Here is a 25573-nt window from a genome sequence, read left to right on the forward strand (position 1 = left end):
CGTCCGAAACTCAGCGTATAGGCTACTTACCTCACAGACATGAGAAATATATCTATAGAAAGCTTGAAATATCTACTTTTAAGTGAACCAAAAAGAAATACTCTCGACTTATGAAATCCATTTCAAAGGTGCATTTTTCTCTATAGGGGCTTTCACTGTACTGCGGAGATGAGAGTAAGCATTGTCAACTTCATCTTTGCAGCTGACACTGACGCAGAAAACACTGGTTTATTAATAAATAATTAAAATGTCTCCTTGCTATTTTTTTTATCTGACACATTCATAATCATTACTTTTGCCGGTGCTTTGCGGAAATCTTTATGCATGCGCTTGAGTGTGGAATAGGCTGTACAATGGAAAATCTTTAGTCGGGGACAGCCCTACAAACAATTAACACATGTATTATCATAAACAAGAACTAATTGTACTTTCATATTATTATTTTTTTTTTCTTAAATTGTACTTTCATCTTATTTTTTTTTGGCTTTTTTTCCAAAACAGGGACTTAAATTGTTACAATGTTGCTTTTTTTTCTTGGTTCGGTTTGCTTTCACTTATGTCAACATTTCAAAGTGTACCAAAATGTTTATGCAGGTCACATGGAAATTAAACTGTACTGTCATTGGTCAGAGTGTGCCTGCTCATAGCGTCATCCATGGATTGATAAGTTCGCTCTCCAGGCTTATTGTGGCTTTATCTGTAGCTGTCATTACACACACCTTTACAAATGGATATGAGCCTTCATTCCCACTCTAACTGCTAAATTACATTCTTGTAATGCACCTGTTTCAGAGAACAGCAATTAGACGACAATTTAAGATGAAGAGGCAGTCTTTGGTATTTAACTGTTAAATGCTCACTCACACAATCAGACACTGCTACATTTTATGTAATACATTTACATTATGAATTATGATACAGCTTGTTTCATTGGTCCTTTTGTTCGGATTGCTTTCTTACCGCAAAAACTGCTTCAGACTTAATTTCCATTTGGGCCGAGACCACCTCATTCAGGTGGATCCGTTTGAATTGCTGTGTTCATATATGCCTAAATGGACCAAACCAAGAGAAAACACACCATTTGTTCTGAAACAAATGCTCCAAACGAGCCAGGTGTGAAAATGGCCAAATTGGCATTGCATGCTTCTCTACTGTATAGTATGCAAAAAACAGCATGTGAAAAGAGTAGCATTCACAGTATTCCCAGTTTGAATTCACAGTATTCATAAAACAGTAGGCAAAAAAGTGCCTGGATGACCTGCTTCTGGTGAGATTCTGAAGTGCGTGTCCAATGGACAAGACAATATTATGACAAATGTAGTAAGTCCAGAATGCATTTATACTACTCACATTCATAGAACATACTTTTTTAATGGTGACAAAGTAGGTACATATTTATATTCATCTGCCTACACTGATAGAATGCAATTTCAGACACAAGAAAATTTAAAAAGGTAACTTTATATCAAAAAGCTCACCATCCTCTGCTGGAGAATTGGAAGACCTTCATGATTACTACAGCTGCTCATGTACTCTTCTCAACTCTTAGATCTGATACCTTCTTGTGTTCTTGAAGGCTCGAGAGCTTCTGTCAGAGAACCTGACCGGCTGGCAGGACAAATGCAGTGACGCTACCAATGTCCCCGACAGCGTGATGTCTATGATTGAAGGTCTGCGCACTCCAGTGGCCAACACACCACAGGGGTCTCCAACAGTCCAGCGCCACAGCAGGGTGAGGACACCAACTCACACTCTACGCAATGCTCTCATACGTGAGTCCAGAGGGCCTGTTGTGCTATGAATTCATACCTGCATTTTTCGGTACTCGTACAGCTCAACTCAGATGCAATGATTCCGGCACCTCCATTGCCGCCTCAGACGAGTCCCCTGGCCAACATGTTCAGTCAGGAGTCCTCCAGACCAGAGAGAGAGCCTGGTGAGCATTACCTTACATATTACATAGATTTATCCTACCAGTCTTACCTCTGCGCTCAGTTTTGACCCTGTAACTTGCCTAAAACACATTCCTGATCTAATTCTGCATAACTTAACTCTATGACAGATGTCTTTAAGACAAATTCCTGATGAATAAAATATTGTTATTTTTGAATATCCTTTTTCACTTTGAAATATGCCACATAAAAAAAAAAAAAGCAGTGAATTACAAATTGTTATATACTGTTCAAATTCACAATTAAGCAATTTAATTCAAAGAACCGATATGTCAAATTTTCAGCCTCTATATTCAAATTTATCATTACAGATGAAGCTTTGAGGACATGTTGTCTGTCTTTTCCCCTCCAGAATACAACAATGAGGACAGTGGATTGTCCAGGTCTGTGTCGATGGCCACTGGCCTCAATCTCACAGACAAAAGACCCAAAGTGCGCACCATCTTCCCCCACAAGTCTGAAAACAACAGCACGCTGCTGAGCTTTGAAGAAGGAGACATCATTACACTGCTGATTCCTGATGAGAGGGACGGCTGGCTGTATGGAGAACTGCAGAAAACCAGACAGTGAGTGCAGCTGGTCTCATTTATAGGTGGTTTTCACACTAGAGCTGCCTGGAGTTTGATGTCAGACTTCAGTTTGTGTTCACTTTTTAGATTCTGATTCTGATTCTGGGCATCTGGTTCATGAGGACATGTCTATGCTTCATAATGACTCAATAATAATTTGGCTAACCAAACCATACTGGGTTGTAAATCAAACCAAGCCATGAACATTTTTGTGAGTTATTACAATTTAAAATAATGGTTTTCTATTTTAATATACTTTAAAATATAATTTATGTCTCTGATGGCAAAGCTGAATTTTCAGCATCATTACTCCAGTCTTCAGTGTCACTTGATCCTTCAGAAATCATTCTAATATGCTGATTTATTATCAATGTTGGAAACAGTTGTGCTGCTTAATATATTTTTTTTTTTATATCCTGTGATACTTTTTTACAGGATTCTTTGAATAAAAAGTTAAAAAATATCAGCATTTATTTAAAATAGAAATCTTTTGTAACAATATACACTACCGTTCAAAAGTTTGGGGTCAGTCTTTTTTTTTTTTTTTTTTTTTTTTGAAAGAAATGAATACTTTTATTCAGCAAGGAAGTGATAGTAAAGGCTTATATTGTTAGAAAAGATTTATATTTTGAATAAATGCTGTTCTTTTTAACCTTTTATTCATCAGTGAATCCTGAAAAAAGTATCACACGTTCCAAAAAAATATTATTCAATCATATCAGAATGATTTCTGAAGGATCATGTGACACTGAAGACGGGAGTAATGATGCTGAAAATTCAGCTTTGATCACAGGAATAAATTACATTTTACAATATATTCAAATAAAAAACACTTATTTTAAATTGTAATATTATTTCACAATATTACTGTTTTTTTCTGTATTTTTGATCAAATAATTGCAGGCTTGATGAGCATGAGAGACTTTTTTCAAAAACATTAAAATTAGTAATGTTTCCAAACTTTTGAGTGGTACTGTAATATAATATTGTTTTCATAATTGGCGGAGGCTAAAATTGAAAACAAAATTCGATCAATTGTCCAGCCCTACAATCTATGTGTTTTTAAGAACGATGTGCAGGTAAAGTTTGGCTAGTGAACGCTATCCAGTCAGTCCAGCTCAGATGTACAGAAGTGGCTCAGGAGCTGGAGAGACCTCGTGTGTACACAGCTGCTGGCACCCGTCTGCAAACCAGCTGTGAATAAGAAAACCCAGTTCACTGTGGTGTCAATCAAAGCCACGTGAAGTCCTGTTAGAGAGAGCAGACGGGGAGGCAGCTTATCTGAGATGCAGAACACAATCTCCCCACGGACCTGAGGACTTTCAGCAGGTGGAGGAGACGTAATCAGAATAACACAGTTATGGCAGAGAAAATGATTTGAACACACCAGCATTCCTGCCAAAAACTGATGTTGTTGGTTTGAGAGAATGCTACCAGATGGCAAAACAGACAGGGTGTGTTCTGAATGCATTCAGAGCCGCCAGTGTCTTTGCCACAAGAGTCAAGTAAGAAGTTGAAGTTGGAATAGAACTAATAAGCTTCAGTTCAAACTTCGCAGATTGATTTTCCTTTGCCTTCCAATTAATCCCTCATTTATATCCCTGCAGTACAAGTGAATGCATTGGGTGCTGCGATGGATACGTGATGCACATCCAGTATTTCGATTCTTTGGGCGTTTTCAGACCTGTAGATGAGAGGTCGACCGACAGTGGATTTTACCGATACGATAACTAGGTTGGACAACGCTGACCGATAACTGATTAATCAACCAATAGTTTTTAAAATGGATACTGAATGAAAACAAACGTAAGACATAAAATAGTGCGAACCTTTAGTACAAAAATTGAAAAACAGTACTGAACCATGAAAATGTACAGTACTTTTTAAATATAAAAAATATTGATCATTCATGTTAGTTCATTAACTAATGTTGAGATACAACTTTAAAATGTAAAAATGTATTAGTAAATGTTGAAATTAACAATGAACAATACATTTATTCACCTTAGTTAATGTTACAAATGGGCTCTTATTGTAAAGTGTTACCATTTCATATAAACCCAAAGTCATGCTTACAGATGGCCATCTTGAAATATCTACACAATATCCATGTGATTGACATTAGACGTATAATTTCAAACCAAAATGTATTTAGACACCTTGAACATTTCATTCATTAATACAGTTTATTCTCTATAGTTTAAAACAATGGTAATAAAATATGACAAGATCTCAGAGTTAAACTGTGTCAGAAAAAAATGTATCTTAATTATGTCAGATAATACTTAAGCAAAACATGGTCAGGTCAAAGTGTCTGAATAATTTTTGGTTTTTATCAATTTTACTGGTAGTCCACTGTATGAAGACTTTTTGGGTATAATATGTCAGTTTATTTTGCTATCCTCACTTACATAAATGAACTATAGTGTCCTGCACCCACTAGTAAAAAATATATAAAAAATGTCTGAATAATTTTTGATTTGACTGTATACTCACACTTTATTTGCTTCTATTTTAGAGCTATTGATGATTATCTAATCAAAATAACAAAATATATATTACAGTGACAATAAAAAAGAACAACTTGCATGCGTTTCTGATTTGTTTATATGTTTCTCTCAGCTGCGTGAACATGTCATTTTGCTTTCTCATGTCACTAGCTTTAAATATGCAAATTCTGTGCATAACGAATGCATAAAAGCGGCCAGCTGGATATAAACTAATGCAAATAGATGGTAACATTCGTGACATTAAACATTTAGGTTGGACTTGGGTGTGTTTTTGTCACATTTTTTTAACTGCTTGAGGTACTACTAATGTTAGCATCCTCTCAGCCGTGACTGCAAACATACTGCTGTTTTCCACTAATGCAGCATCTAGTCAACAAATTAATTACTTCATAATGATATGAAAACACGTACGGTAGTGTCTTTTATACATACCATTTCGTTGTCTATATTTTAAATCCGCATCTGAAATGTCCCGCTCTGTGAAGCTCGCAGCCTCAGCTGTCAAAACAAACACCATGAGGCGTCAGTGGTAGTTTTTTATTTCGCCTCTAGAGGCCGCTCTCATACTGTATAATGATAGCAGACTTTTCTCAGCTGCTCCAGCAACAGATGCAAACCAGAAAGGCTATCTGTATGGATTTTTGCCGATAACCAATTGCAGGAACAATCGGTTATCGGTGCCGATTAATCGGCAAAGCCTATTAATCGGTCGATCTCTACTGTATGTTGTTTGCTTTGTTCCAAAACAAGCATTGTTACAAAGTTGCAATTTCTTCTTGGTTCGGTTTGCTTTCACAAGGCAACATTTCTAAACGGACCAAAATTTGTTAATACAAGTCCTGTGTGAGTAAACGGTCCTCTCATTGGTCAGTGTGCACCTGACAAACGTATATTTTTTTTCATCTCCTGAATTTCCAGTCTTGTGAAGTGAATCCCAAACATTTGTTTTTTAGCCTTCGCGTGGCACTGTTCATGGAGCGATTAAAGCCCATCTCTTTGAGACACTCGATAAACACCTTCTAAACATTTATGGTGTTTTTATATGTTTTGGACAGTTGTTCAGAAATATGTTTGTCTGACCAAATTTCAATTAGGCAGTTCACTTCGTCTTTGATCCAGGTTAACCCATGATTCATTTTGAGAGGCATTAGCTAAACAAACACTGCTGCTTTTCACACAATGTACATAATTACCATCATACATTGTGATACAGCCTGGTTCGTTGGTCACTGGGTCGAACTGCTTTCTCACCACAAGCAGATAATATATGATTTTGGCAGATAACTGGGAAGCTTCATAGTTAACGGAATTATTCAGTCATTTACTCATTTTGGTTAGTCTGTAGTGACTCACTTAGTTGTTTATACATGTTGGTGGTGTTCTGCAAACTTGTCTGAACCCTATAGGGAACGATACATGAAGTCAGACTTGTCACCTAGCAACCCATTAATATGTGCCAAATTACACGCAAGCACCATTTGCTACATGAGGCATTTTAAAGCACTACGAAGACCTGTTCAGACAAAGTGACTGAGTGCTTCTATTTAAAGAAAACTTCAGACTGATTGACGGTTCTAATTAATAATACATTTGCCAGGTCAATTAAAATGTCCTCTCGTGTTCTTAAATGCCAAGCAGGAAATGGGCTTAAAATCACTGGTGAAACTTTCCAGCTTATGACACTGAATCATGGCTCCTTCACAAGCTCCTCAGGTCTGTTGAATTAAAGTACACACCCAAGCACAGATAGACAAATATTAACATTCTTTACATGGAATATGAACACGAGGGAAGAAGGCCTGTAAGTGAAAGACTGTATTTTTAAAATGCATCTCATGACAGATAGTTTAGTCAACATTTAGGAGTATACTAGAATGTAGATGAACTTAAAGCTGACAGATGTGGGCTAAAGCCACAAAACTCCACTTCTGATTTCATAGGGTCTTCAAAGGCCCACCGCTACAGCTATTGACACATTGCTTTTGTAATAAATTCACTGCCTTAAGCCATAAAATTTACAGCAATTACTGACAGACTTTAAATCCCATGACCTTGAATAATCTGTAGTCTATTTATTCAGATCTCTTATTGAAGTGTGGTGTTTAGTGTCAATATATCACTAAGAAACATGTTGAATGGAACCTAAAAGTGCTAAAATATATAATATGTTCGACTAGTTGTTCAGATGTTTAGATATTACACTAAATTTCCACCAGAAATGAAGGTTTTTTTGTGGTTCATTGCTGCTCAGGATTCAAGTGGTTCTTTGAAGCTGCTTGTTTTTCAGACCAATTTGGTTTTGTAGGTTCTTTAAAAATTCAGCACAGATGATCCTTTTAGAGTTCAGAACTTAAATAGCTTCACTGATCAGAGGCTTTAAAACCTTTTTAAAAAAAAAAAAAGCTTTGCTGAAAAAAACTTTTGTACACAATCTACCACATGCTTTCTTTCGTCTGATTGATAGTTTATACTTTTTTAGCATGTAAAAGGCCTTTTAGTATAGTTGTAAAAACATTTTCAGGTCGAGGTTCACGTTTCGTTTTCCTGTGAAATCTTTACTAATTTCAAAAAGGTAAACAATATCAATAGATAATAACAATATAAACAATAATGGTAGCACCTTATTTGAAACACGAGACACCAAACCCGCTAGATTTAAATAGTCAGTAACAGCCACCGCAGTATCATTTGTTCACCCAACTTTTTTTAAACGACGTGCTTTAAACGACCGTCGCACGCAACTTGAAAAAGAAAAGGCTGTATCGTGGTCAGTAAACGAGGTGCAGATGTTCCTCTCGTTGGTAGCCGATGAGCAGATCCACGGCAGTAGAGGTGTCACAACTATAATGATCCGTCTATAATCCCACCCACTTTGAAGCGGTACTAAACTGCAGTAGAAAAACAAACTAAAAGTAAAGCGAGCCGAGCTGTGTAGTGCCGAGTCGTACTACACAGTGGAAAAGCGTCCTATGTTACACATGTTCTTACTGAGTACACATGTGCTTACTATAGTAATCACAGGACATTTTGCATAATTAATTAATAATCCTAACCTTGAAGTAAGTACATGTTGTTAATTGGCATTGCTCGGTACTTAAATTATACACATTTTATGTAAGTAGTCTGTTATACTGTTATAAACTCATTGATTTACATTACATGCTATCAGAATTTCATCGTATTACTTTTTGGACATATAAATATCAGCAACTGCACCAAACCATTTTTTTCCCCTTCGAGTATGAGCTCCATATTCTCACTATATCATACTATATAAGCCACAAAAACTTGATGTATCAAATATTAGGGCTGGGTAAAAAATATTGTTTTCTCGGTTTTAATCGATTCTCATTATTACGAACCGATATCGATTCTTAAATCCCAAGAATCGATTAGTCTAGTCTGTTTTCAGTTGATGAATGAACAGAACATGTAGCGCGCCTCCCATCCAATAAATCACAATATTCTTTGTGCTTTGTTACTTTTGATATGAAGGGTTAGGTCTCAGATTTCAAATGACGTCCATCTTATTATGACATTCAAAAAATAAATACCGTTTTGGCACCGTTTAATGTGACGTGACAGATCGCTTTAGCGCCCCAGTTAAAGAGAAGCGGCAGCACGGAGTGGCAGCAACATCCTCTCCTCCACTTTAATACCAGTTACAGCACAAAATAAACATGACTATAAATCTAAAGGTATGTTAAAATACACAGTACAACTTACTGAAATCCGTATCATGTCTCTTTTAATAGCTCAATCAGTGCTTCAACCTCGGAAAGACGTCAATAAAACAGCTTGTAAACAATGTCGCGTAACGTCACATTTACCTCATAAAAACCATATTCAGTGACCATAAACTCATTAGTCAGCTATAAAAATGAACTCTAGAGAGCAGCATTCTGATAAATATAGCTATGCACCGTTACATATGCATTATAATTTTTAATGTTCTTCAATATTTCATGCATGTTTGAATAAATCAGTTATGACAGCCACCATTTAAATGTTTATATTTCAAAAAAACGAATTGGAGTAGAAATATGATTATGTAATTCTAAACTTTATTTATAATAAAAAACATCATTGAGTGTAATTTAAGTGTGTGAATATAAATAAGTTAATTTAACCTTCAGTATTATTATAGTAGTACCAACTGACTCCCATTAGTTGAGAGATTTTTTTCCTCTAGAAAATTTGTATGTAATTTGCATGTACTGTAACTGATATACTACATCCAAAATAATCGATATTGAATCGAATCAAATCGCAAGCATGTGAATAGTAATCGAATCGAATCGTGAAAATTGTCTCAATACCCAGCCCTATCAAATATGATAAATGACTATTTTTTTTTTTTTTTAAGATTTTGTCTAAAGGTTTAATGAAATGTTCCATTAAAAATTAATTAATTAAAATCTATTATATTATATGGCAGGTTTACAGTGTTAACATAATACAGTTGATCAGAGAGTAGTGCCACTACAGTATGTTCAGAGTCTACATTAAACTCGAAGATGTTATTTGTCTTTCCCCATGCCTTTCAGGGGTGGAGGTGATTTTAATAACTGAGTTTCCTATCAATATTTACATTCCTTCAGATTATAAGAACATAAAGTCCTGAGGAGAACGCTCACACCAAGACAAATACTGGTACTGTAAAGACAGGCTATGTGCATTTGATGTCGACTGTCACCTCACACCGCCTCACGTTCAGATGACGGCCCTCCACTTGGATTGCCTTTCTGAGAATGCAATGCAACTCTCAATGTACAAATTGCTTTCAAAATGCTTCTCTCAGTGTTTTATGTCCCAGAATTTCCAGACTGTGTTCAGTAAACACGGAGCGGACATTATAACAGACATTTATCCAGGCCCAGATAAAAGCATCCGCTCTGTTTTTCCATGTAAGTGATTTGTGTTGTCTGTGTGTGTTTTTACAGGCGGGGCTGGTTTCCATCATCTTACTGTCGTGCATACACAGAGCCAGCTGTAAATAACAGGTAATCAGATACCACACACACACGCTAACACGGCTCTTTGTTGTCCTGATTAGCTCTGATACTGATCGCTGCGCCTCTGAAGAGATGGAAACACAAGCTTCACAGCAGTCAAGCCCTATTTTAACTATTACAGCCTTTATCTCAAAATCCACATCCTCTGATATTAGATTCTTTCTCTATTGCATGGATCAACAAAAGGCGGGAAATAAGCTTGACAGAGAAAAATGTGGTGTGTGTCGCTAAAACCATTGTTTCCAAACAGGTTTCCTGAACACTCCCCATATATCCACTTAAACAAGCAGTTAGTCCTGACCCAAACTCACAACATTGGTTGAGTTAATGCAATATTGCTTTGAAGGGATAAAACTTTAAAGGGATAGTCCACCCAAAAAAAGAAAATTGTCATTTACTCACCCTGATGTTGTTTCAAAAACAAAAGAAGGTATTCTGAAGAATGTTGGTAACCAGTTTCAGTTCCCATTGACTTCCATTGAATGGCCCAAAAATATAATAGAAGTCAATGGGAACCGAAAATGTTTGATTACCAACATTCTTCAAAATATCGTCTTTTGTGTTCGACAGGTTCGACAGGTTTGGAACAACATGAGGGTGAGTAAATGATGACAGAATTTTCATTTTTGGATGAACTTGATTCAATGTTGGTTAAATTATTTGGCCAACATCATTAGTTGCAGATTTTCCACACTCTCCGACTGTCATGCGGTCGGCAGAGAGTGAAACACTAGAAATAGGCTTACCCAGACTGACCCAGGCCTGCTTTATAAGACTTTTAATCCCTTGTGCTCTTTCCCACTGATGTTGTTCACAGTGTGTGAGGTCAGATCATGCACCTACCTCAGCTGATGTTTGCTCGAAAAACACAAGACTTGATGCTTTCTGATGTCAAATGAAATCCTATCCTCTATGACCCTGAGGGGTCCCTGTAATGCCTGATCAAAAAGCCTTTTGTGTTGTAGCAAACTCTGAGTGCACCAAATTCAGTTAGCTGATTATGAATGGTAACGTGTTGGACAGCCTGTGCTAGCTCATCATTTATCTTAATACTGTGTGTGTAGTTTCCAGGCCTGGAAAAGTCAGAGAAATTTCAAGACAATATACATTTGTCTAGTTATGTTCTTTTTTACTTATTTATTCATAGATATGATTTTCTGAGTGAATACAATCTATAATTTTTGTCAAAGAAAGTGTAGGAACCATATTGTTAACCATAAGCTAACTGAAAACAAGCTAACTAAAAAATGTTTACTTGGCAGTTTGTAAGTTACAGCAAGTAAGTTTTTTTTTTTTTTTTTTTTTTTTTTTTTAATAGTAAGAAATTAATAGTTTTATTCAGCAAGGATGCATTAAACTGATCAAAAGTGAGAGTAAAGACATTTAAAGCGTTACAAAACATTTCTGTTTCAAATAAAACTTTCTATTCATCAAAGAATCCTGAAAATAAATGTATCTCAGTTCCCACAAAAAATATGAAGCAGCACAACTGTTTTCAACACTGATAATAATCAGAAATGTTTCTTGAGCATTAAATCATCATATCAGAATGATTTCTGAAGGATCATGTGACACTGAAGATCATCATAAATTACATTTTAACATATATTACAATAGAAATCAGATATTTTAAATTGTAATAATAATATTTCACAATATTTCTGTTTTTACCGTATTTTTGATCAAATATATGCAGCTTTGGTGAGCAAAAGAGGCTTCTTTCAAAAACCCCGAACTTTTGAACACTAATGTAGCTACTTTTTTTGTTTGAGGAAAAGGGATCATCATGTTTTAGGATAGTTTGCATTGAATAGTGTATTGTTTTATGGTCTGGGAATCACTGGTTCAGGGGGTTGAGCAGATTTCCCTTGATACCACCCAAAGCTTATGTAACTATGTGTTCACTATAGAGGGTATGCATTGACGTCACTTTCCTGCCTAAGTGGCAAAAGAGTTGCTACATGACTGGATTTAATAGGGAAAACGGCGAAAACACGAGTAAAACAAATGATTAAACTAAAGGTTGGACTCGATAGTGTTCCTGTTACGACTTACCAAAGATCCAGTAATCCATGGATATTAACATGCAGCCAGGAATCATGTTTCCAAACATTTATATATGCCTGATTTCGACACCGGGGGAATACATAAACAAATTTGCCTGTGAACGCTTTATATAAATACAATATAGGTAGGTCTAAATCCGGGAGATCACTTATGTCAATGTTATATATCATCCAGTCCTAAAACTATAGTTTTTGTCAGTGTTATAAGAATATAAGATGGTAAATATTTAATTGATGAGTTGTCAATACAATATATAACAATACAATATATAGGGTATGATTTTCCCTTAAAATTCAACTGACACAAAATGCTAACTGCAAATCCACGTTTCGCTGCCTGGAGTGCAGTTGTTTCTGTGAATTGCAGCGATCCATTTACTTCTCTTTTCTGTAGCTATCGCTAGTCTGTAAAAAATATACCTCAGATTTCTTGTCAAATCTATTTGTACTCTCACTTTTCTCCTTTTGAATGTGTTTTGTGTGTTTTTCGCGGCACTCAAGCTGAAAGTCAATGCTGCCGCTCAGTCTTTTTGCCACTCAGTGGGCAAAACCGCAGTCATCTCTACATATTATATTGTAAGAGTAATAAATGCTGAATAAATAAAGGATGGGATCAGTGTTCTGATGGTGGCGTGATTGTGTGTTGTAGTTTTGTTGGAAACCCTTCGATGCGCAGTAAGAGCGTGGCCAACCTCATGCATCAAGAACCAGAGGACAACATAATGGATCTGCCTCCAGCGGACTACAGCGTTCCGCCCGCCAGGAGGAACTCCACCAAGAGTCTGACGCAGACATACACCCCATACACTGAGAACTCGGTCAGTCTTCTTCATCTTCCTCCTCATCTCTCCCCACTTTACACAAACTGAATGCTGCTTGGGCTGCTGAATGCACTCTAGGCTCATAGAGTCTGTTCAGATTATGGCTGATCTTTGTTTGACTTATGATTGCCGTCTCACAAGCGATAAAATAGGCCCATTTATTTACATTAAACTGTATCATAGAGGTGTAAATAACCTCCCAGGACACATAGCAACACCTTGGCATCATAGTGGTGAGTTTTCCATTGGCAAGCATTAAAAAGCTCCAATTTAAGCTTCAAATGCTGTTAGTTATAGGATAGGCTGTGTTTATTTAATTTAGCCCAGAACAACTGAAGCTCATGTGAAGTCTTCTCAGGTATAGGTGTGGGTATAAATGTGTCTCAGTCAGCGTCTAGGCCGTGCCGTGACGTGTATACAGTCGTAGTCCTTGTGTCTGAGTGGATCAGAGGATCAGGATCACTTTAAAGAGGATTTCCGGTGGAGCAAAGCTAAATGCAAACTGCTCACATAGACGAGTGTCACCTTAGTGACAACAGTGAATTAAAAAAATCTACCCTTTCAAACCCACCAAATCTCACAGTTTATTGTAGCATATTTGATTTCTGCCTAAAAAGCTAAATAGGATTCACTTATAAGTGCACACTGTTCAACCTCATGAGACTGAGTCGTTGAGCTGACAGATCAAATTACAAATTGTAATAGGAGTGGGAGATAGGACAGTATGAGTAATGCAATTCACTTATTTTTGCTGGAAATTCAACCCCCTAATGAATTTATTACATAAGCATGTAGTAACATCTATGTGGTTATGTTATGTAATATATACAGTACTTTTATTAATAATTAAATTAAATTAAATAACGAAGACATGAAAGAGACTTCCAGCATCTTTTTTTTTCTAACTTAAAGACTACAAACCCAAAGATAAGATTATTCATAATAAATAAATGATATGTTTGACACACAAGCAATACCAGCTTCACATTATAAAGCACTTGAAGTTTAAACCCGAGACTCAAAACAGCATGATAAAAAGATTGGACACATTTTGAATCTGTTGTAAAATAGCTGATGTAAACACACACCTACAGACCTGTGACATGTGACCACACAACAACTCATTGTTAATGCACCATATTGATTCACTACCTGAGAATCAATATGAATTCACTCCCATTTTAATCACTGAAGAGGTCTGCCCTGGAAGTAACATATTTTACACATTTCTACCAGAGTATGGTATTATAACAGGGATCCTCAAATAGCGGTCCAGTTCCGGACACTGGCTTGGTTCCAACCGGGCCACGAGACATGAGGACAAAGGTAGCACCATTGCACCATTTGTACAGATTATAGTGAGCAGCACATCAAAACAATGGAGCGGTTCACACCACAAGCGTAAAGCGCATAAATATATAATTAAAAATAATTCAAGCACATATATATTAAACCTGCAGGGCATATTTTTATTTAATTGAATCGCTGTCTTTGTGAACTCACAATAGCACTGTGCTATTGTATGGTTTTTAAATGGTTTAATACATCGTGCAGCCTTAAAAGGTAAGTTCTCCCAAAAAATGAAATTTTTGTCATTAATTACTCACCCTCATGTCATTCCACACCCGTAAGACCTTTGTTCATCTTCGGAACACAAATTAAGATATTTTTGATGAAATCCGATGGCTCAGTGAGGCCTCTATTGCCAGCAAGATAATTAACACTTTCAAACGCCCAGAAAGCTACAAAAGACATATTTAAAACAGTTCATGTGACTACACTGGTTCAATCTTAATGTTATGAAGTGACGAGAATACTTTTTGTGCGCCAAAAAAACAAAATAACGACTTTATTCAACAATATCTAGTGATGGGCGATTTCAAAACACTGCTTCATGAAGCTTCGAAGCTTTACGAGTCTTTTGTTTCGAATCAGTGGTTCGGAGCGTGTATCAAACTGCCAAAATCACGCCCCCCAGTGGTGAACCATTGAAATTTCGAAACACTTATGATGTAATGAAGCCTCGTTTACTGAAATCACGTAACTTTGGCAGTTTGATACACGCTCCGAACCACTGATTCGTAAAGCTTCAAAGCTTCATGAAGCAGTGTTTTGAAATCGCCCATCACTAGATATTGTTGAATAAAGTTGTTATTTTGTTTTTTTGGCGCACAAAAAGTATTCTTGTTGCTTCATAACATTAAGGTTGAACCAGTGTACTCACATGAACTGTTTTAAATATGTCTTTAGTAGCTTTCTGGCCGTTTGAAAGTGTTAATTGACTTGCTGTTAATGGAGGTCTCACTGAGCCATCGGATTTCTTCAAAAATATCTTAATTTGTGTTCAGAAGATGAACAAAGGTCTTACGGGTGTGGAATGACATGAGAGTGAGTAATTAATGACAACATTTTCATTTTTGGGTGAACTAACCCTTTAAGAAAATGGTTTAATAATGCAGTTTATGGATTCTTGTCCGTGGAATGCGCCACTTCCAGTATTTTGCCAGTAACTCGACATGGATAAATTGCAATTGAGGATTTTTTAAAATTGAGTACTCGCATTTAATCAAGGAATCATGACAGCCCTATTAATTACTTAATAAAATTGCATCTTTTGAATATGCAGCTAATGTATGGGGTTTTTAACATGTCAAGATATCCTAAAACATGGTAGCCTGTGTTATTTGCATGCATGCAAACACATGAGGCAGAACTGTGGGCTGGGACACATTCCTACCAATGCATGTAAATGATGGTATTTTGCTTATTCCCAGAAGACTCTGTGTTGTGTTGCGCCCACAGCGGTTTCACAGAGCAGCCTGTTACGTAAAGCCTCTCATCAAGCAACGCAACACCAGAACTGCGTAATGTCACAGTCCACGTCTATTGTATTATACTCATGCTAATTTTAGTGGTAGGGCTGGTCTGATGAGACACATGATCTCATTCCAGGCACTCATTTAATGAGGTCTAATGACTCTGAAAGAGTCACCTGGCTGTGTAGCGTTATTTGTTTGGAGGAAGCCCTGATTTGTGATATTTGTGGGGTGCGGGTGTCAATGGCCGGGCTGTGAAAGTGGATACTCCTCTCTCTGGACGCAGTGAAATATTCATCGCTCACCAAATCCTCCAGTGAGCCCCGGCCTCCCGTCACACACGCGCATCCGGGCCACGGCTCAACCTTTCCGATGGAATTCCATACGGACTTCAACCTGAAACCCGCTCCAGGGTTCCAAAGCGCTCGCAGATCCACCCATTCATTTACCCCGTCGGCACCATCGCCTGTGGCTCACCTCCTGATATTGTACACACAATAGACGTGCCGGAGCCAGATCCGTAGGTGTGAAGCCCTGTTGTTCGGCACCTGTCCTCCCTGCTGAGGGTTGGCTCATCGCTGTGGCAAACGAGGGACTCGTGCCATGCAATTACTCAAGCCAAGCTCGTCTCTCCGCCCTGGAAAGCCGGGGTAAACACGGACACTCTTCGTAAAAGCTCCCTGTATTAGTAGATGTCAAACAGGAAAGGAGATCTTCCTGTTGAAGTGAAGCTGAGGCTGTATTTTTCCACACACAAATAGTTTTATTGGTGCAGGTCAGAGGTGGGGGAGGACGCATCTTGAACACTCACAGGTGTGAAAAATGCTCTACCTGGTTTTCTGTATGTGAAAGAGAAAAAGAAAACAGCAGAGACTGATGCAAGACTGACAATAGATGTGAATCTCAAAAGAATGCAAATAGTGACACTAGCCATGAAAGAGCCTGTGTGACACTGACATCAGAAAGTCTTGCTGTATAAAAAGTAGCATCTAACCAGATTGAGACTATTTATATGCCAATGTTGATGTCAGAGACAAGATCTTGCTGATATCTGGAGTGAATATGCACAGCTGGATGATGGCAGTGGACCAATATGATGCCAGATGCCCACTAAGTGAATCAAGAGGCGTCTCTTGCCTGTGTACAGTTACTGCGGTGCACAGCTGCCCTCTGGTGGAGAGATTTCAGTCCTCACTATAGCACAGGTATTGCTGTTACTCGTACATAAGGTTGTACACTTCAGCAAGCCACTTAAATTAATCTTGCGCTGTTTGTGCAACGAATGAAACCTCACATTGTGTGGCTTGTCAGAGATGTGTTGATCAGACTTGAGATTTTCACCTGGAGAACAATAAAATGAGCAAAATATCCCACAGACAACAAAGGAGAGACTGAAGTTAAGACTGTGTGAAATCTAATTTAAAATTTAAAATTATTTAATTTTTTTTTTTTTTTAAAGCTCCATATTTGCTGTGCTGCTTGTCGGGCTGCTTAATTTATATATTAATATAACTATAATAATAATAATTATTATTATTATTATTATTATTATTATTACTAAATAAAAATATTAAACAAAATAAGGAACACTACTATTGTAATATCACTGTAAAATAAAAAATAGAGTATTTAATTAAAAACAATAAATATAATAGGTTTATTTTACAGTATAACTGTGAAATTACTATACGAATATTTACAGCTGTCTTAATTTTTTTTTGTTTTCAATCGGAAACTTGCAAGTTTATTTCAAACAAAAAAAAATGTGATTTCATTTTTTTTTTTTTTTTTTTTTTTTTTAAAGCTCCAGATTTGCTGTGCTTCTTTGTAGGGCTGCTTAATTTATATATTAATATAACTATAATAATAATCATTATTATTATTAAATAAAAAATTAAACAAAATAAGGAATACTACTATCGTAATATTTCACTGTAAAATGAAAAATAGTATAGTATAACTGTAAAAAAAAATAAAAAAAAATAAAAATAGAATATAAAAAGAAAAATAGAAAAATAAAATTAAAAAATAGTTTAGTATAACTGTAAAATAAACTTATATGGTATTCTTTTTTTATTAATTTTTTTATTTTTTGGCTGTCTTAATTTTTTTTTTATATATATATATATATATATATATATATTATTACTAAATAAAAATTTTAAACAAAATAAGGAACACTACTATTGTAATATTTCACTGTAAAATAAAAAATAGAGTATTTAATAAAAATAAATAAATAAGTATAACTGAAAAATAAACTTATTTTTGTATTTTGTTTATTACTTACAACTAAATTACTAATATTGTATTTTTGGCTCTCTTAATTATTTTATTTTTAATCAGAAACCATTTAACTGCAAATGTATTTAAAACAAAAAAAATTTGATTTTATTTTATTTTATTTTTTTATTTTTTTTAAAGCTCCAGATTTCCTGTCCTTGTTTGTAGGGCTGCTTGATTTGGCCAGGAATTCTGTGATTTATATCAATATGACAATAGTAATAATAATAATCATTATGCTTATTACTAAATAAAAATTAAACAAATAAAGCAACACTACTATTGTTATATTTCACTGTAAATTGAAAAATAGAGTATTAAATAAAAAATAATACAAAAATAAGTTTATTCTCTTTTGTGATGAACTTATAAAGGAGTCAGAATCATCACTGAGAAGACACAAACCTGGATTAGACATGTAATCAATTTGTAGTAAGGAGGACAAAACAAAGTTTACATGTGTCCATAGATTACTGACAATAGGACACTCCCAAAACATGTGAAGAAAAGTACGTAATGATACTGTGATACAGATATGGCAGTTATAAGTTTCATTTTGAACCTCTTGTAAGGGGTTATGTATGTTCTATGGATGACTTTGAAATGGAAAAGACGATCTGCCAAGTTTTTGGAAGTTAAAATGAGATTAGACGACACCTTCATCCAGTCATTAAGTTTACTATATATTAAAGAAACGGATGGCCGACCAGAGGATGGTGCGATCCAATCTGTGGGTGGACTCTTTTGACTTCAGTCAGTAAACAACCACCCAGAACCGCAATGTTTTAATCTGTATGCTTTTAAATTTGCATCTTGTGATATTTTGAGTATTGTTTTGTTTATTGATACTGCCTCTTATGCATGTGTTTGCATATGCATGTGACAGTTGCTGAGAAATAGATTTGCACGCAAATCTATTTCCTGTGAAAGACTCCCTTTTTGCAGCAGACACTTTCAGTTTTCTGCACTCATACCCGATGACAGTAATCAGATCGTGTCTGCTTTAATACCCATCACAACGGTCACACGGCTTTAACGTACTCGTGTTTCCAGCAGGACTAGATTTCAGACCTTGTGTGTTTAGCTCTTCCTGTTAGACATCAAACATGAATGACTTCTGGATGCAGGAACGTCTGACCTTCCGCACTATTTAAAGCAGCTCTGATGTTTCTTTTATTAATGTTTCAGAAGGCAGGAAGCTTCTCATCATATAATCAGACTGTGTTTTACTAATTATGCTCAGAGGAGCGCACCTCCATACTTCTCAGACTATTTCTGCTATACTGCACATTATGAAAAAATTCTGTATATGTGGAATACATAAATGTTCTACATTTGCCAAAATGTGCCATGCACAACCAAAACACACAGTCAGGGTTCCCACTCTTTTTCAGAGATCATTCAAAATTCATTATAACGGGAATAAAAGACTAGGATCACAGATTCAATGCCTAAAGTAATATATTCCAGACGTTTTTAAAAACTATAGTTTGTTTTAATTTTGTTTTAATTCATTATATATTATTGACAGTATTCAGTCATTGTACTTAAGTCTTTTCTTTTTTGGAAAGCACACTATTTATGTTCATCTTAATTTATTTTATAGCGTATTCATATATTATATTGATATATTATATTAATATAAACAAACAAGATATCACAATTGTACAGTGACTGGGAGGGGACGTGTTCGGTTCACTTAGTTTTGTCGTGGCCACGACATATTAACTCGTAGGAACGTGATATGTTGTGGCCACGAGATATTAATTAATGGGAATGTGATAAGTCATAGCCACGAGAGAATTTTTTCGAGGTAACAAGGTCCTTATGGCGTGGCCATGCGATGTAAAGTCATGGCCTCGAGATCCTAATAAAAATAAATATTATTATAGGTTGTTTAAGCATTTAACTCGTGGCCATGAGAAATTATGTCGTTCCCTCAACATGACCGTGGCCATGATTTATCATGTTCCCACGAGTTAATATGTCGTTCCCACGAATTAATATCTCGTGGCCACGACAAAACTAAGTGAACCGAACATGTCCCCTTCCGGTCACCGTACAATTGCATAAATAATGCTATGAGTTCAATGTTTCAAAATAATTACGATATTGAATAGTAAATAAAGGACAGATACTTTTAAAATTACCACCAGTAGGTGGCAGCAAATAACGGTCTTAATGAGTAAGTCATTGGAGGAATTCTTTCAAACGATTCATTCAAAACACTTTACGAATTTTACAACATTTACAAAAGAAGCAAATGACGGTCTGTATGGACGGATCATTGAATCACTTTCTCAAACGATTCGTTCAAAAACTCAGATTCATTCGGAATCAAAAAGGACAAAAGACAATATTTTGTCTAAAATGTAAGTAACTTCTTGTTTAGTGTTGCAGAAAATCAATATTAGATTTGCAGTCAGGTAGCCTACTATTATATTACCGTAGATGATACATATAACACACCCCGAGCTAAAGTCTTTGCTTAAGCCTCGCAAGAAGTGAATGAATCGCTGAATGTGTGATATGCGACTCATTTTGACTTCCCATATTGTTGAGAATTAAATAAAACTAGGGGGACTACGTGAAAGGATTACTACGAAAAACAATTTGTTATGGAGATGGAAGAATAATTCAATAATTCTGAAACTAAATAAGACTTTACATATCGATTTGCTACACTTTATTGGGCTAATGCTGTCATGTATGCTGTAGTTTGCTGTGCTGAGCCCTAGCATATACCATATCAAAATTATTTGTTTAATAATTATTAACAAGTTTAGGTAGGCCACTTAATTCCTAGCTCCTTCAAGTGCAACTGCTAACACAAGACAGCATCACTATGTCAGTGTGATTAAACAGCGTAATTCAAAATACTTCTCTCATGTGTCAAAACTTAGAGGTTCAGAACATAGCGCTTTCTGCTAAAAGTGTTAATTATTTGGGTTAATTGTAAACTGCTTGTTCTTCCATGAATGAGGAAAGATTTTTCTAGGACATTTGAGTCTTTCTCTCATTTTCCATGTGTTTTCCAGGACTGGAAAATTGTTCATTATTTTTCAAGGTTTTACAGGACGCATGGGAACCCTGCACTGTGTGCAATACTGTATCCCATTTTCAGTGCGATTATAGGAACCGGAAGCAATGAATCGTATTTCATGCTGCTTAAACTTCCAAAAAAATTACTGTATGCCACTTGCTGAATTAAACATGGAACATAATGAGGTCAAGTAACAACAAAGAAATACATTACTATTTGAAACTTTTATTGTTGCATACTCATTCACATACTTGTTTATAGAGTATACAGTATGAACTGTGCAGTGTCTATTTCTCAGACTGCTGTGTCCTATTCACAGCTCTTTATTTTGGTTATTCACCCTCCTGTGGTACCTGGCTATCTGCTTGTCACCGAGCTCATAGATCGCTGTCTACTCTGTAGATGTGTGACGTGTCCTGCTCTTTGTTTCCTGTAGGTCCCTCTGTCAAACGGGCTGCCAAAGCATCCTTTCCTAGGGTGAGTATTAATGGATCATGTTTGTTGTCTGTCCTCAATGCTTGTAATGTGACTGATCAACTAGTGAATCAATATGCAATTAAAACATTTTGACAGTGATCCATTCAGTTTCATTCAGTCGAGAGCAGCTACACAGGCTTAGGACTTTTTTTTTTTTCTTTTTGTGGTCACAAAGCGACTGCTGCAAAAGTCAGAGTTTTGTACCATTCCGATGAAGTAGCGATTTGTAAAAATTCAAAAAAAAAAAAAAAAAAGTTCAGTCTAAAATGACTGAACAACACCAGAGGGTTAATAACATTGCTGCAAGATCAAGTGAGAAGTGTTCAAATTTGAAAGCAGAATTCTGTTATAAACCACAGATATCAGATCAAACAGTGCTGACGTGGAAACTGGAGAAACATTGTGCCATGAATGAACAAGTTATAGAAGGCTTTTCAGTCCACAAAACACCAACATTCAATGTGGATTTAATGCTAACTGTAACCAATAATCAAAATAGTCAAATGTTTTTACCTTATTCATTTCAGGGTTCATATAACTTTTTGAGAGTGAAATTCAATCACTTTTCAAGGACTTTCAAGTGCTTCACACTTTTTCCAGCTCTTCAAAGCTCTCCATATTATCCAATTTAAATGCTATTTTTAATGTGATGACCAAAAACATTATTTGAAGAGTTTGGTTCCAAAACGCTATAAATCCATTTTGATTAATTTGAGTAAAAATGTGTTTTCCTTACCAAGAAAGCGTCAAGATGAAAACCACTATTTTCTGTTTCAAACTTTCACATAGCATCTTTTGGTTATAAAAACATTAAAAATTCAAATCTATATTTTGATTTTAAAATGTTTATTATAAAAACGGATTATTTTTTTCCCAAAATGCAACGTTTTTTTTTTTTTTTTTTCCAAAATGCAATTAATCCATCAATATAAAAGTTATTTTTCATATTGAAAATACACAACAAAGTAAGTTGATTCACATATATGACAGCCTCTGAACTTTGTCAATACTAATATTATATACAGGCATTTTACTAAAAAATACATTCAGCCTTCGCTCCCAAAATGAATTCAACGAGTCATCTTGTTAATGTTATAAATGAATTATGTCTCCGTTTGTCATTACCGATTAAAGAGTATCTGGCGCCACCGCACGGTTAAAATAAACACGTTTGCCGAGTACATTGGTATTAAAAACGGCTTTTAAAAACTGTCCATGATTCAGTTTTGGGGACCGTGACAGAAGTTTGATGCTGTTGTGGAACAAGCAACAGCTTGACCGAGTGCCTCATCTTCTGAATCTCCTCACGTAAATGATTACATTTCGATGACTTGCGTTTCTTCCCCACCGCAGAAACCACCACAGGTTCATCAATGACATCAAAATTATTCATTTTTCTGTTTTTGTTGATCACAAAGTACAAAGCAGATAAGGAAAACTAGGGTGCCGGGTGTATTCAGAGCGCCGCCATTACTGTTTACAGTGCGTGGATTGGTGCGCTGTGATTGGTTGAGCGAATATATTGCATTCTGCAGAGAAAGGTGACTGGCGTTTGTCGTGTTTTGGAAAGAAAGGGAGAAAACATGACAGAATAACACAACGGATATTGCATTTTGCACAAAATTAATAAATTACTTTTCAATACCGACCTGATACAATACTGATTTTGGCGGAAACTCATTTTTTTTTAAAATGGCATTTATCGCATTTTGGAACCAAACTCTTCATTTGTTCATCCTTCAAAGATTGTCCCCATTTGTAAAACGAAAACTAACTCTTGGTGGCAAACAAACACTTACAAACATCTTATTTTATTTAAAATAAAAAGCACATGAAATTACCATTATAGCCAGTAGATGGCGGCAGAGGTCATTAGTCATTTCCACTCCCTAATATATTTTTTAATACATTTTGCTTTTGAATTTTTATTTAGACATTATAAAATCACTATTATAAAATATCAAATCATCAAGAAATTAATTTTTGTTGAAAGTTTGCCACTTTTTTTGTATGAAATATGAAGCAGGAAAAATCACAAAGTCTCATGAAAAACAAAAACTTAGCACAGTTGTTTTGCACAGGAAAGCACCATTCACAGTTTCTGAAGAAAATGTAAAAACCTAGGTATTATAAATGTTTTTAAAATCTGTCATTGCATATGAACAGCCAGAGTAACGGTATTGTGCATCTGTAGGGGAGGGAATCCATTCGCCACAGTAAAACTTCGGCCCACGATCACCAATGACAGATCAGCCCCCATCATCTGATCGACACCACAGCTGGCCTTCATGCTCTCCCAGAGCGCACTACAGTGAACACACGCATTCCCACAGGGCTCGCTGGATTCGGACAGAGACCCTCCACTGAGAATGCTGGGATTCACAGTAACACACTTAAGCACACAGACACCCACATACTGTTGAACCACTATTTATGTCTATCCTCTTAAAACCTCCACCTCTCTCTCTCTCTCTCTCTCTCTGTCTCTCTCTATGAGGGGGAGAGAGAGAGAAAGAGAGAATGTAATATATAATAATTATATATATATCTTGAATGTGTGTGTATATAGAGAGGGAATCAATGTATATGCATATAGTTGTAAGGATCTCTAAAGCAGGTAGTCAGATGTTGAACTTTCAGAGCGTCATTCTGTAAATACACGAGAGAAGATGAGTGCGATCTTAACTTTTTTAAATCATTGTCAAGAGGTTTTTTGATATTTACACTAGATGGGAACCTGCTTTAGCAGAAAAGTCCTGATGATAGTGATGTGAACCGAAATGCTGTTGAAAAATTCTACTTATTGTAGGTGCTGTCTGAACTGGTCACTATTCCTTAAAACACTTGAGCCAAATTATCCTGGTAACTAGTGGAATGAGCTTGACCTGATGGATTCCTGAGCGTGAAGTGAATTAAAGCGTTATGATCCCAGTGAAGGTCATCGATTGGAAAGTACAGCCATGTTTATGTAAGCATGTTTACCAGAGTTAGCTGGCTAACTCGCTCAGCTGGCCTTTATCAAGACAGTCGATCTCCAGTTTGAGCCGGAGACGTCCAGTGTGCAGACAACACCACCATCTACAAGAGCTTTTTTAGCTGATTTTATCTTTTAGACCATTAATTCTTTTAGGAAAAGGGAGCTTTGCTTTTATCAGTGTAGTCACAACATTGAATAATGATCCATTGTTGGTCAGTGGATAGTGATTTTATTTATCTTGTGCTTTGGGGAAACTATTCATTCAGCTTTGATTGTATCAATGCACTTTTCCGCTGATGTTGGCCTGAGATCTTGTAGATCATTGCTGTATGAAAATAAAAATATTTTGTTTCTAAATGTGTGTTATTTTTAACACTATGAGAGTAATGTTGCATCTCCAAAAGAGAGGATGAATAATTTAGATTAGAAACACTGTGAATGAGTATGAATAATTTAAATTCTTGGTAATAAATACCTTTGTACATGAAGACCTCCAGCACTGCACATTTTGGATGCACCCAGTACTCAACTAATCATCTGTGTTAGGACAGACATTCATATGCAATGCTGCAGAGGGTTCAGGAACAGATGGAAAACCCCTGATTTAGACTGACATTGTGCGGGTCATATTTCAGGATTCATCATAGCAAAAACTCTGAGATCCTGACACCTTGCACTTCTGGAGACTCCAGGTAGGTTGCCGTTCTGGAAAATGGTGGCGCTGGAGACTAATGCTGGGTACACACCACAAGATAATCGGGCTCCCCTTCCGACAATCCTATGTAATGTTCCGATGGTTCTACAGATTATCAGATTTTCCTGTGGTGTGAGGTGTTAAGAGTGACTGAATCTGCTCGGAAGAACGTCGGACATGTTGAATATTTACAATCAGAAATCCTGATGTGTGGGGGGAACCCCGAGGACAAACATGCGCATGCTCTGGAGATTATCGCGTGAAACGAAAAAATATCCAATCAGAAAGCGAGCTGACAGAAGACAGAAGCATAACAAATGCAGTCATGGCGCAGCACAAAGTAAAGACCA

The 25573-nt window shown here is 36.2% G+C and overlaps 1 protein-coding gene across 1 annotated transcript in view; it reads left to right on the top strand.

Moving 5' to 3' along the window:
• baiap2l1b (BAR/IMD domain containing adaptor protein 2 like 1b) overlaps nt 1–24886 on the top strand; it is a 71058-nt gene extending 46172 nt beyond the window's left edge. The window contains exons 8-14 of the mRNA XM_051888692.1: nt 1577–1732; nt 1834–1936; nt 2305–2518; nt 9975–10034; nt 12762–12930; nt 21512–21552; nt 23747–24886. Of these exons, the coding sequence (XP_051744652.1) occupies nt 1577–1732; nt 1834–1936; nt 2305–2518; nt 9975–10034; nt 12762–12930; nt 21512–21552; nt 23747–23819 (816 nt within the window). The 3' untranslated portion in view covers nt 23820–24886. The remainder of the gene's footprint in view (nt 1–1576; nt 1733–1833; nt 1937–2304; nt 2519–9974; nt 10035–12761; nt 12931–21511; nt 21553–23746) is intronic.
• The last annotated feature ends 687 nt before the right edge of the window (nt 24887–25573 follow it).

This window comes from Ctenopharyngodon idella, chromosome 3 (genome assembly GCF_019924925.1).
Source record: "Ctenopharyngodon idella isolate HZGC_01 chromosome 3, HZGC01, whole genome shotgun sequence".
NCBI classification, from domain to species: Eukaryota; Metazoa; Chordata; class Actinopteri; order Cypriniformes; family Xenocyprididae; genus Ctenopharyngodon; species Ctenopharyngodon idella.